At 37.6% G+C, this 13,322-nt stretch overlaps 1 protein-coding gene across 2 annotated transcripts in view; it reads right to left on the reverse strand.

Moving 5' to 3' along the window:
- The window catches only part of raptor (regulatory associated protein of MTOR complex 1), a 312,753-nt gene that overhangs the window by 157,971 nt on the left and 141,460 nt on the right, over positions 1-13,322 (reverse strand). For both annotated transcript variants that reach the window (XM_067150353.2, XM_067150352.2), the window contains exons 11-12: positions 3,969-4,043; positions 1,472-1,729 (exon numbers count right to left, since the gene is read on the reverse strand). In XM_067150353.2, coding sequence (XP_067006454.1) covers positions 1,472-1,729; positions 3,969-4,043 — 333 coding nt within the window. The remainder of the gene's footprint in view (positions 1-1,471; positions 1,730-3,968; positions 4,044-13,322) is intronic.

Here is a 13,322-nt window from a genome sequence, read left to right on the forward strand (position 1 = left end):
AATGGATAGGACTAGAGTTCTGTTAGAGATTATGTGATTAGAAGGTTATGATATATATTTGGAGTATATCAAGTAAAGTACAGTTAGGTAATTAAATGCAAAATTTTGCTTAGCGAAGAACAAGACACTTAGTAGTTCATTCAAACGTTATCCTGACATATAACCATATTAAGTGAACAATTTAGAGGTCAAAAGTAAATTCATTTTCATAGGAACTGGAAGATGCTTTTGGAAACAAGATTGCTTAAGGAGAAGTTTACATGACAGTTGATACCACTGTGATATAAATAATCTCAGTTAGTAAAATAAATATTTTATCCCAATCAGCTTATGTCAAGCAAGTTGTGATCAGGTTTAGAACAGAATGGTACCCTAATTGTAAACAGAATGTTTTCATGAAGGTTATTTTGATTTCAATATTAAAAAAATAATTATTTCTTTACGTTCTCTCTTCCCATAATATTTTAATTTAGATTATAATAAACCATACAGATAAGATAGACTGGTGGTGAAGTTATTCGTAGATAGTAATGCTAGTATAAGATTGTAGATGTAAGGGAGATGCATTTTCTTGCTCGTTATGTTGATTAACCTGGTATGTAGGATGGAGACGTCCATCTAATGAAACTATATACTTTAACTACGTGCGCACCGTACCAATTCACTTCGGATCCCATGTTAAACTAAGATAATATTCCAACCGAACCGTAAGATCATCTGAGCTGCTGGAGAAATTTTTATACGCCTATACTGGATGCGGTATGGAGCACTATTTGACAGCTGCAAATGCTGAGACACTGATCATGATATACTTTTAATGATTTCACTGCAGTATTCGGATAAAACTGAAGAAAGGTGACTTGTATTCATTTAAAATGTGTTTTTCGAGATGCTGCATGGAGGCGAATGTAAAATGAAAATTACTTCTTTATAAGTGTTTCCTCGTTCTTCCATAGGCATGTTCACGGTTTACCTGCTATTTTGTTTTCTTTATGTTTTATTAATTTTATAAGTTTTTAAATGCTCTTATTGTAAAAAACCTGATAACTTTCTACATTTTAACATTCCCCCCCCCCCAAAAACACAACCTTTAGAATTTTAAATCAACAAGTCATTTTAAAAAAAACTTTCTAACTCATCTATATATAACTATTTAAACATGTTTATTCAGAATACTGATATGAAAACAACAATAAAGAATTTAGTTAACAATTCTGCATCAAATGTATTGCAGTTTTGATTATAATATATTTTAAAATGGCCAAAGTCATTTTCAGGCCATATTTTGTCATTTTAAGTCATATTTGCTTGCATATTTGAGTGATTTTTAGGTCCTGACCATCCAAGCCCTTCTCAAGCACAGACGAAGAACATGGTCTATACCAACAGGGGAACATGATGCTAGAATGCTGGCTCTATTCTCTTTGTCTGTTCCTTTCCATTACATACTATTAATTCGAGAGGAATATACCTCAGGCACAGGATCTTGCAACAGTGTGTACAGTTTCTCATGGGCAATGTCTCTGACTCCACACCAGCGAGCCTTATCGTAGTTGGTCCAAAGTCGCCCTAGGCAGATGGCCAGCCACTGCCTCAACAGAGCGTTGGCGTCTCCCAGCTGCTCCAGGCAGATAGACACCAAACTGCCCTGCAATGCAGCCTCCTGGCCCTGAGGGTAGTTATTGACAATACTTGCCAGCACAAATGCAGCCAGCGTGCGATGTTCTCCCTGTAAACAATCACAACACGAAAAGTTATGAGGTGTAGTCAGTATAATGGTATGAAGTAAGTATAATCTTCTTGTTACCAGCTATTCAAGTGGAAAAACTTTATACACAAAATAACTTGACAGTAACTATAGCACTTTTCTCCCAGAAGGCTGAAATATAAAGACACAAAACACCTTGAACTAAAATTGAAATAATCTCCAAGACATGAAAATTCACTGAAAATCTCCCAAAAAGTTAGTGATAACATCCTTATTGGGGTTGAGATATGCGAGTCAAGAAATATTAGTGATCTACAAAGATCACTGTCCGAATGTCGTTCAAAGATATTTTTTTTTTTTTTACAATTGGCTTTACATCACACCAACACACACACACAGGTCTTATAGCAACAATGGGAGAGGAAAGGACTAGGAGTGGGAAGGTAGCAGCCATGGCCTTAATTAAGGTACAGTCCCGGCATTTGCCTGGTGTGAAAATGAGCGACTATGGAAAACAGTCTTCAGGGCTGCCAACAGTGGGGTTTGAGCCCAATATCTCCTGAATGCAAGCTCACAGCTGCACACCTCTAACTGCATGGCCAACTTGCTCGGTCCAAAGATCTTGTACAGCTTCATGAAAGCAAGCAAGCTTCACTGCTGATACCATGATCATAGCTACAGGACCTCCAGTTGCACATGGAATCCAAACAAAAGATTTGTGAATTTTCATTTCAAACATTCTACGCGCCCTGGCTGGAATCTGAACTGTGGCCAGCTTGGTGAGAAGCTAATGACTATGCCGCTCAGCTATCATGTGAGCCACAAATTCATTAAGTGTATTATTAGTTTCTAAATAGTAATAAAAATGTTATTGGTTTTACATCCCACTAACGATTTGTACAGTCTTTTAGAGATGCTGAGGTGCCACAATTTTCTCCTGGAGGAGTTCTATTATAAACGAGGAAATCAACTGCCATGAGACTGGCATATTTGAGCACCTTCATGTACCACAGACTGAGCAGAGCTCAAACCCACCAACATGGGCTCAAAATATGAACGTTCCACCCTCTGAGCTACTCTGGTATTATTAGTTTCTCCAGTATAACAAGTGATGTACAGAAACCATATATCATATTAGCTATTGTATACTACAGCCCATGAGAGTATGAGTCTGATGTTTAGCTATACCACAGAGAGAAACTTGAGTAATGCTGCTCGAAAATGGTCTGTTTCCATGGCAATGATTCCAACGATGCCACATTTTTAAGGATGCTATCGCCACGTGGCTTGGCTTGCTCTCAGTCGCTTTTGTGATATCATTTGGAGTGGTGCCTACTGTGTTAGTTTTATTGTTTTACATGTTTGTTTTCCAAATATAACTTTTGTTGTTGTTGTTGTTAGTTTATTTTTATAAGTTAACCAGTGGCTAGCTAACAATTTTCCTGGTTTTATTCCTGAAGTGTAAAATCAGCAATAACTAATACAAATACCAATGTGGGTATTGTTCTATTCTGTGTTATAATATAACATCCTTATGACTGGCTGACTGATATAAGATATGCCCCAGCCACAATATTTTATACAGTATGTTGACCATTTGTCAATGTAATTAGCAGCAGTTGAAGAGTTTGTTACTGATTAACGAGATCTCGTATTTATCTCGTATCAATGCTGAAACTGTTAGTACAAGCTTAGAAATGAGTCAAAGTTTATTGAATTCCATTACGGCTACACATTTTATTAAACACACGGTCTGTATTAAAGTATGATATACCACAGGCAGAAGTAACTATAGCAATGCAGTGCACCTTGCAGTCACTGCTTTCGCCGCTCAAATGTCAGACTCCAGCTCTCGAGGGACCAAGTATACAGTGTATTTTTTAAAAATACTTGTTACATATTGTACTTGTGTTTACCGTTTGATTTTTATATTTCTTAATCCTTGTATATTTCAATGTTGGCAAGACTTGAAAATTTAATTTCTTTGAACTCTGTTGCTACCGCCTCCCACCAGTATGGCGTCTTGTACATGGACTGTTGTGAGATAAAATGCTGTCTTCATCTTTGACATCACAAGTAGAACAAGCCTTAATTCTCTGTAATTAGTATCATCAAAATATGTGTGCTACTTACAAGTGCTTTAAAATGTGTTTCAATATCAAGAGTAAATTATTGAAGTTAATATACGCCATTCCTCGTGGAATATTTTTTTTATACAGTCCACTTTTAATGCAAACAATGCTAGATAAGAATTACTCACAGGTATAGACGGGTCCTGCAGAACAGACAGGAAGTACTTGTGTCCATTATCTCTAACTAGGTCAGCTTGACAGGTCTGCAAAACAAAAGGAATACTCTATTAATACTGCTATCTTAATTAAAATCTGTTACATTATTTTAGAAAATGTTAGAACTAAGAACAACAGGTGAGCTTGTGGTATTTATAACATACAGAACACAAAAAGTCTTGTATTTATTTATTTATTTATTTATTTATTTATTTATTTATTTATTTATTTATTTATTTATTCACGAAGCACAAGTAAAGTGTAAGTATGGAAAGGAACAAACAATTGTTAAATAGTTTGTTAAGAAGTAGGCCATTCTTCTTCAGAGTCACTCAGTTAATCATCATCATCATCATCATCATCATCATCATCATCATCATCATCATCGGTTTGCCCCTCCAGCGAGCCGGATAGGGTGTTTTTGAAAACGAGCGTCTTCCAAAGTTGCCTATTCAAAAACATTTCGTTGTCCAAGACAGATTCCCAATTCCATCCTCTTCTCTCCACGTCTTCCCTCAGTTGGTCCATCCATCTTCTTCTTGGTCTTCCAGCTGGTCTTCTGTTATTCTCTTTTCCAAATAAGCACATGGTAACCTTGTGCTATTCATTCGTTTAACATGCCCAAACCATTTAAGCCTAGATGACCTAAGTCTTTCCTCCATCGATTCATTTAGACCTAGGTTAGATCGGATCTCATTTTTCACATGATCAAGTCGGATCTTTTGGAAGGCAGTTCTAAGAAATTTCATTTCACAGGCTTGAATCCTACTACAGTCCTTTAAAGTTAGTGTGTAGGTTTCCAGAGAATATGTAAGGATGGGAATGAAATATGACTTGTACAAGGTCATTTTTGTTCTTCGTAGGACCTTCTCATCCCATAGTAGGTGTCTAACGATACTGTAAAAGTTAGAGCCTTTGGTTACTCTGTTTGTTATTTCTATCTCAGCTCTCTTATTACTAGCCATTACGCTTCCTAAATAACTGAATTGGTGTACTACTTCAACTTGATGGTCCTGTATTTTTATGTTGCATTCTGTATTATGTATGCTGATTTTCAATGCTACTGTTTTTGATGGGTTCAATTTCATTGCATAATCGTCAAACTTCTTACACCATGCATTCAGATTATTTTGCACTCCCTTTTCTGTTTCATCCCATATTGCCACATCATCTGCAAACACCAGAGCCTGAAGATCTTTATTACCTTTTCCTTTTAGTTCCCTTAAAATGGTATCCATAACTGCTATGAATAGAAGAGGTGATAAGGCACTTCCCTGTTGTACTCCTTTGGTTGTATTGAACCATTCCGAGTGACCATCTCCAATTCTGACACAGCTTTTACAATTAGTATATAGCATTTGGATCTTCCTAATAAGGTACTCCGGTACACCAAGTTTTCTGAGACTTGTCCAAATAGTTGATCTAGGAACATTATCATACACCTTTTCGAGGTCCATAAACACAATACTTAGGTCTTTTCCTCTTTCCTAGTGTTTCTTTGCCAACATCCTCAAAGCAAATATCAGATCTGTTGTGCTTCTTCCAGTCCTAAAGCCATGTTGTTCCTCTTCTAAGATAGGCTCTAGTATATCCCTTACTCTGGCTTCAATGATCTTCTCCATAATTTTAAGGCTGTGTGATAAGAAGGTAATGCCTCTGTAATTTTCACTTTTCCTTCTACTCCCTTTCTTAAAGATAGGAACTATCACCCCTTTTGTCCAATCTTCAGGTATTTCATTATCCTTCCATATTGTTCTGAGAACTCTACACAGCCACTGTATTCCTGGCAGACCAGCAGCTTTAACCATGTCAGCTGTAATTTCATCAGCTCCTGCTGACTTTCCACTTCTCATCCTATGGAGAGCTTGCTCTACTTCTGTCCCTGTAATTGGGATATCTTCCTCTATTGTTTTCTGTCCTACATCCTCAACAGAGATCTCTTTAGGGCCATTTAAGAGCTTGTCAAAATACTGCCCCATTGTATCCGTGATATCTTTCATATTGTGAACTATATTCCCATCTGCTGTCTCCAGAGCTGTGACTGCTTCTTTATCTGATCTTTTACTTTTTACTATTCCATATATCATTTTCATATTCCCTTTACTGTCTTCTTCCAGTTTAGTTGTAAATTCTTTCCAACTTTTCTCTTTTTCTTCCCGTACAATTCTCTTGACTTCCAACTTTCTGTATCTATATTCCTTTGCCTTCTCTTCCAATTTATTGTTGTCTATTCGGTCGCTGTTGATTCTTCTGTCAGACTTAGCCCCATCAAGAACTTTTTTGACTTTATTCCTTTCATTATGGCTTCTTTCACTTTATAATTCCAACAAGACGTTCTTTTCTCTCTCTCTTACTCTTCTGCTTGTTCTTCCACATATTTTATCTGCACTACCAACCAGACTTTCCATAAAATCATTCCATTCTTCATTACCTTTCTTTGTGTCTGTTATTGGTTTTTTAGCTCTGATTTCCTCTTGAAACTGCTGTTTGACTTCCATATCTTTCAATTTCCAGTCTTTAATTCGTGTTTTTTTTCTTCTTGTTTACTTTAATAATAGGTTTGGCGACTCTTAGGTCTGCAATGAGGAGTCTATGGTCACTATCAAGGCTCTCACTAGGTATCACTTTTACATCATGCACCTTTTCTCCAATTGACCTATCTGTGATGATAAGGTCTATCACTGATCTATACTGACCATTCCAGCTGTATCTCGTTATCTTGTGGCTATCCCGTTTCTGAAACCACGAGTTCTTCACCAGAAGTTTGTTTCCTGTACATAGATCAAGCAAAAGTTCATCCTCATTTCTATTACCAAATCCATATGGACCAATAATGCCTTTATAACCTGACCTATCAGTTCCTACCTGGGCATTAAAATCCCGAATTATCATTATGTTCTCTTCATCAATGATGTCCTCTAGTTTTTCTAGGAAGCTTGCTTTTTGGTCATCGCTACAACCCTGCTGGGGAGCATAAACTTGGATTACAGTTTGAGTTTCTCCATTTAGGCATATTTTAGCTTTGATTAATCTATCATTGATGAAGGAGACATTGTTACACTATCAATGTCTTTATGGAGTATAAAACCAACTTCATTCCTCACCACCGCAGGATTACACTCCAGTATAATTTATATCCGTCCTCTAACGTTCTTGTGTTGCAACCTTTCCATTTGGTTTCACTTAGCCCTAGGATGTGAATATGTCTACGGTTCATTAAATCCGTGATTTCATTGCATTTTCCTGTTAGAGTCATAACGTTTAAGGTTCCAATCCGAAGCTTGTTTCTATGATCGGTTCTTCTCGTGCATCTTGAATGAACATCGGACATGACGTCGTCGTTAGTTCCAAGAGTACTTGAAGTATTGTCGACATTCAGAATATGTTTCTTTCCGAGGCTCATTTTCGTTTTGAAAGCAACAGCACTGTATTCCTGTACTGACTTGCTAGACCTAACGTACTAGAGAATTTTCTTTCAGTGTGGTCTCCCTTAGCCTTTGGCAGTCACTGCCTCACTGCAAGGCAGCAGCTGATGAATTTATGTGTTATTTCCCACACAAAGGTCTCATCTTATCCAACCTCCTAAGGGAAAACTCCTCTGCTTGCAGCTATTGGTTTTCTCTTAGTTTGTCTGGTTTGGTATCAGCCACCAGACCCTCGGCCAGACAGTCGCAGGTAGTACCGTCTACTGTCGCATACGACAGAATATATTCTGACCTGACTCACACTCAGTTAATATAACATAAATTTTTCAGTCTCTCGAAAAACAAAATATAAAACTCAAAACACTTACAAAATAACTGTAAAAAATGTACACTGCCCTCCAAAAATGGTGTAACACTTGATATTTAAAAAATAATCTCAGTTTAAGGTAGCAAAATTTACTTTTATTTTCAAAACATCCCTTACATCAGCTAGTCACAAAGGAGCAGGGAATTGGTCAGAGGAGCGCAGGAAAGAATTCAGCGAGAAAATGAAGGAATACTGGGCCAACAGGAAGGCTCAAGAGGCCGCTAAGAACACAATCCAGTATGCCAAAAGGGGCAGACGACAAAAATACAGCTAGAACACAAGCACCATGGTCCACAGATGGCCTAAACGCAAAGAGTAAAAAAATGAAATATTTCCATACCTATTACAAAGACAACAGTGCACAAAATATTTTGATTTAAGAAGATACAATATTTTTAAATTAAAAGAAGCGGAATCTGATAGAATTTCTGATTACCAAAATTACTGATTTAAATTTAAGTTTAAGGAAAGGTACTGGAAACTTGTTGGATGTTAATTCCGGGATTGATAGGAGTGCCACCACTGGTTGCAATTACCGCCACAAGTCTTCTGGGAATGTTCCTCATCAAGTCGCAGATATCTTCTTGTGGACTTCTCCCATTTTTCTTACACCGCCACATTTAGTTCAGCCAGATTGTAGAAAACTCATATCCCACACAAGCTCAATACAGTTGAGTTCTGGAATCCTGGCTATCCAGTCCAAAGTGGGATTGCTGACCTTAATGAAGTCCCTGACATACTGAGCAGCATGGCATCTTGCATTATCATGCATAAGCAAAAAGTTGTCATCTAAGGTGAATGCAAATGGCATTATGTGATTAATGAGAATCTCCTCAACGTACCTGTATGCCGTGAAGGAGCCGTTCTTAATAAATGCAAGATCATGCGGCTATCTGCAGTTGGGCCACCACACACCATCACAGAACCTCCTCTATACGGTGTAATCTAGGCGAAAGTACAGGGAGCAAAGCTTCCTCCTGTCTTTCTCCACACTCTGTCTCTCCCACCTGGTAACCTCAGGTTGAATCTAGACTTGTCACTGAAGAGTATCTCTCCACACTGATACTCAGGCCAACATCGTGCATGTGTGCACAATGAAGATGACGTTTCCGGTGTTATGGCAGAAGTGCTAGTCCTCTGGCTGGTTTTCTAGAGGCTAAATTTGCCTCATGGAGACTTCTTATGACTGTGTTTCAATCACAGCTACGTTGTGGTCCTGCATCTGATTATCCTGAGCCTCAACCGCTTTAAGATGTCAGTTCCTCAATACTTATAATCTCAAAGAGTGAACTTGCAAGGCAAACTTGCATCCAGAATGGCCTCAATCAGACTTGCTGTAACATGGATGATGATTCTGAACATGTTTCATAACCTGATGAATGCTTGCATGAGACATATTCAAAACCTCCGCTACATAGCAGTAGCTACGAACATCATCCACCAATGCTACTGCTTTCGCCGAGCCCATGGGAGTTACGAGGCACGTTGGCAAGTTGTTTACAGCTCAGATACCCCTCGGGTAATGTTCAGATGCTGGTCAATCAGCGTCAAAGGTAGAAGAGCAAATACAATACTGAAATAATGGTTTTTATAACTGGTGTGAAATGAATAAGAAATGTGTGGGAGCACTCACTATTGTTTGAATGGGTTACAATATTGCATTAAAAAGCCTTCTGTTATTATTCATTGTTGCTTTTCTTTCAGTAATGTTTACAGAACACTAGCCAATTATTAAATATTGGAAAATAGTAGGGTAATAATATTCAATGTACAGTTTAACAGACTTTTCAACCAAAATACGTCCTCTTTTTTTTTTTTTTTTTTTTTTTTTTTAGAGCAGTGTATTATTAACAGAATGACATGCTTCATTCTACAAGAACATCTTCAGATACTATCAAATCACTTTTAACCCTCCATTTATAAGTACAATATTGTTTACATTGCATAAATTTGTCAATAATTGTGAATGGAAGATACTATTAACAAATATGACAAATTAAATGAATGTTTAAGTCCTAAATTAATAATGTTATTGACTTTACGTCCCACTAACTAATTTTATAGTTTTTGGAGACAATGAGGTGCCAGAATTTAGTCCTGCAGGAGATCTTTTACGTGTCAGTAAATTTACCAACACGAGACTGATGTATTTTAGCACCTTCAAATACCACCAGACTGAGCAAGGATCGAACCTGCTAAGTTGAGTTCAGAAGGCCAGTGCCTCAACCGTCTGAGCCACTCAGACCACCAAAGTCCTAAATTGACACTTTAGTAGAATTGAGAGAGTTTTCTGTACTTAAAACCAGCTCTGGGTTCCCATCCATTATCTCCAGCACCACAGCCTGGACTGATTTCAGGTCAATGGCCTCGATTGCGGCTTTCCAACACAAGCATGTCTGTAGGGCCTGCTATCTCATCGTCAGATAGCTCCTCAATTCTAATCACGTAGGCTGAGTGGACCTCGAACCAGCCCTCAGATCCAGGTAAAAATCCCTGACCTGGCCAGGAATCGAACCTGGGGCCTCCAGGTAAGAGGCATGCACGCTACCCCTACACCATGGGACACGGTTATACCAACACCAAAAGAAAAAAAGAAAAAACGCAAAGAAATGTGAGGAATACTGAACCATTTGCTTGATGAGCCATATTTTACATATCTTACTAAGACTGATCCATGAATGTATTTATAGGACATTAGAAGAACGAACTAGGGATACACAGTTTGGTTTCAGAAATGGTTTTGGCACAAGAGATGCTTTATTTAGTCTTCGTGTATTGGTAGAAAGATATCGAGATATAAACCAGAATGTGTTTGCTTGTTGTGTAAACTTTGAAAATGCTTTCGACAAGTTCCAACATCGAAAGCTTCTGGAAATTCTACGAGTATCTGGCATAGATGACAAAAATGTAAGAATTACTGCTAATCTTAATGGGTATCAAAGAGCTAAAATATCAACAATCACTACTAATCTGCATTTAGGGCAGTTGCCCAGATGGCAGATTCCCTATCTGTTGTTTTCCTAGCCTTTTCTTAAATGATTTCAAAGAAATTGGAAACTTATTGAACATCTCCCTTGGTAAGTTATTCCAATCCCTAACTCCTGTTCCTATAAACAAATATTTTCCCCAATTTGTCTTCTTGAATTCCAACTATCTTCATAATGTAATCTTCCCTACTTTTAAAGACACCACTCAAATGTATTTGTCTACTAATATCATTCTATGCCGTCTCTCCACTGACAGCTCGGAACATACCACTTATTATGAAGAATTTAAGAGCCTTTGACAGTCCACGTACTCAATACAAAATACACCTTATTTATTTGTTTATTAAGTCACTTTAACATATGGGACATGTTTCGTCCTTAAGTATAGAACATCTTCAGCCGTAGCCTGGCTAGAGATAAAAATAAACAAATATAAGAAATAAAAAACATGCAATAGCTACAATAAAATCATATTCGTCCACTAAAAAACAGGTCGGATTTAAAATTGGTCTATTTTCTGTTTAAGTTCTTCCAAAATCTTGTAATTGAAAAGAGTAAAAACTTATTGCATAGCACTTGTTCCATTAAAAATTCTTCATGCTAAAATCTAGGCAAAGTTTTAACTATAGTCCTCTCCGTGTAAGGACGTACACTAAGGGTGCAACCTTACCCTTTCTCCCCTGTAATATTAAGGTATTGGTTTATAGTGACTTTTCTTGATGTTGGGTCTTTTTCAGTGTCGGTAACCATACAGTTTAGGGACCCTACTTGCCGATACGACGTCTTACTGTTACCGTTAATCTGGCACGTTGGCAACGTTCAGTCACTGTTCTAGCGTGAATTGTGTGTTGCCACCGCATTGCCTCTAAAGTCACTAGCGATACATTTGCGAGAATATTTAAAGCATATTTTCTTTTTCTGTGGGATTGTAAATCTATTTGGCTAATACCAGGTAAGTAGAATTGTGGCATGTTCGGATAATGCATTTAATAACATAGTTTGTGTGAAATGATGAGCACATCATTTTATTAATTACGTTCCTATTTCGTCCCATACTTATACGAACAGAATTCGATTGGGATGTCTAAGAAGGAAGAAAAATCTGCAAAAACTCCTCCGAAAAGGAAACCAAGGTTACGTCCTTTACAAGCTTCAGGTCAAGAAATGCTTGTACATTGCTACGAGCAATTGAAACAGGAAGACGACGAAGAAGGTATCAGTCGTAGTGATACGAAGCTAATGGCAAGAGTTTCATTATTAACTGGGGTAAGTGTTCGTTTTTATCTTGTTTCTATGATAAGTTTCTGGCATAATGACAATCAGTTGAAAAGGAGCAGTATTTCATTCTGAACCTAACCTAACCTAACCTGATCATGTAGGCCTAGGCCTATACCGGTACCATGTCTTGTGTCGACTTCGATACGGTTCGTAGACTTAACCTTTGTGTATTCATGTTGACTTATGGTATATGTGTATGTAATATATTTCTGTGTGTGTATTCTTACAGTGTAGTTTCGGTTTAGTCCGAAAAGTAATAGGAAATTTCAAGAAGGGAGTTGAATTTTCTACACCAGGTAAACGCCGAAAGCGTGAACATCCAGTGACCGGCATAGACAGTTTTTCTAAGGAAGCGATAGCAAGGTTTATTTATGATAAATTACATAAAGGTAAGGTGACTTCATAAGGAATCTATTGCAACATTATTTATAGAAATTGGCACGCAGGTGAGATAAGCTCCCAGAAATGTTTTGTGCATGTATTGTCATACAGCTCTTTTGAGTCCCTTGTAACTCTCTTTTTTCTTCCCACAGGAGAAGTCGTAACTGTAAGAAAGGTTTTCGACCACATGAAAGCAAATTATGACACTTATTTGTACAAGGGCTCCGAAACATCATTAAGAAGAATTTTGAAGGCCATGGGGTTTGTGTGGAGTAAAGGTGATCCCTATGCGTATGTTAGAGAAAATGAAGACATTTGTTTTAAGAGATCCTGTTTTCTGAGGGAATACATGCGTAATAAGGACAGTGAGAAACCAAAACCTGTTGTTTTCTTGGATGAGACTTGGATTTTTATGAATGGTGAATATATATGTTATATATTACATTTTACATTTAAAAAATCTTGGAATAATTTATCTTCATCAGGTGTCTTTGGTTTCAATTGTGCATTTGTCTTTCAGGGTCACCCACATACTCCTGGAATAAACCACACAAATCTGGACATGATGTTCAAGGAGTAATTCGTCGACCTGTGTCTGAGGGAGGAAGACTGGTTATTGTTCATGCTGGAACGAAGGATGGCTTTGTACCTGGTATGTTCTTAATTTATTTTACTTCATTTTATTGTAGTGAGGTGATCTCTCTTTACATAGTTATGAGGGTATTTAGGGTTTGTAGTACGGATGCAGGGGGGGGCACATAAGTCTCTGATAAGACCCCAACTTAAGTACAGTTCCTGTGTATGAGACCCTCACTGGGATTACTTGGTTTGAGAATTGGAAAAGTTCAAAAGACAGAAGCACGATTTGTTGTGGGTGATTTCTGACAA

Source organism: Anabrus simplex, chromosome 6 (genome assembly GCF_040414725.1).
Source record: "Anabrus simplex isolate iqAnaSimp1 chromosome 6, ASM4041472v1, whole genome shotgun sequence".
Classification (NCBI taxonomy): Eukaryota; Metazoa; Arthropoda; class Insecta; order Orthoptera; family Tettigoniidae; genus Anabrus; species Anabrus simplex.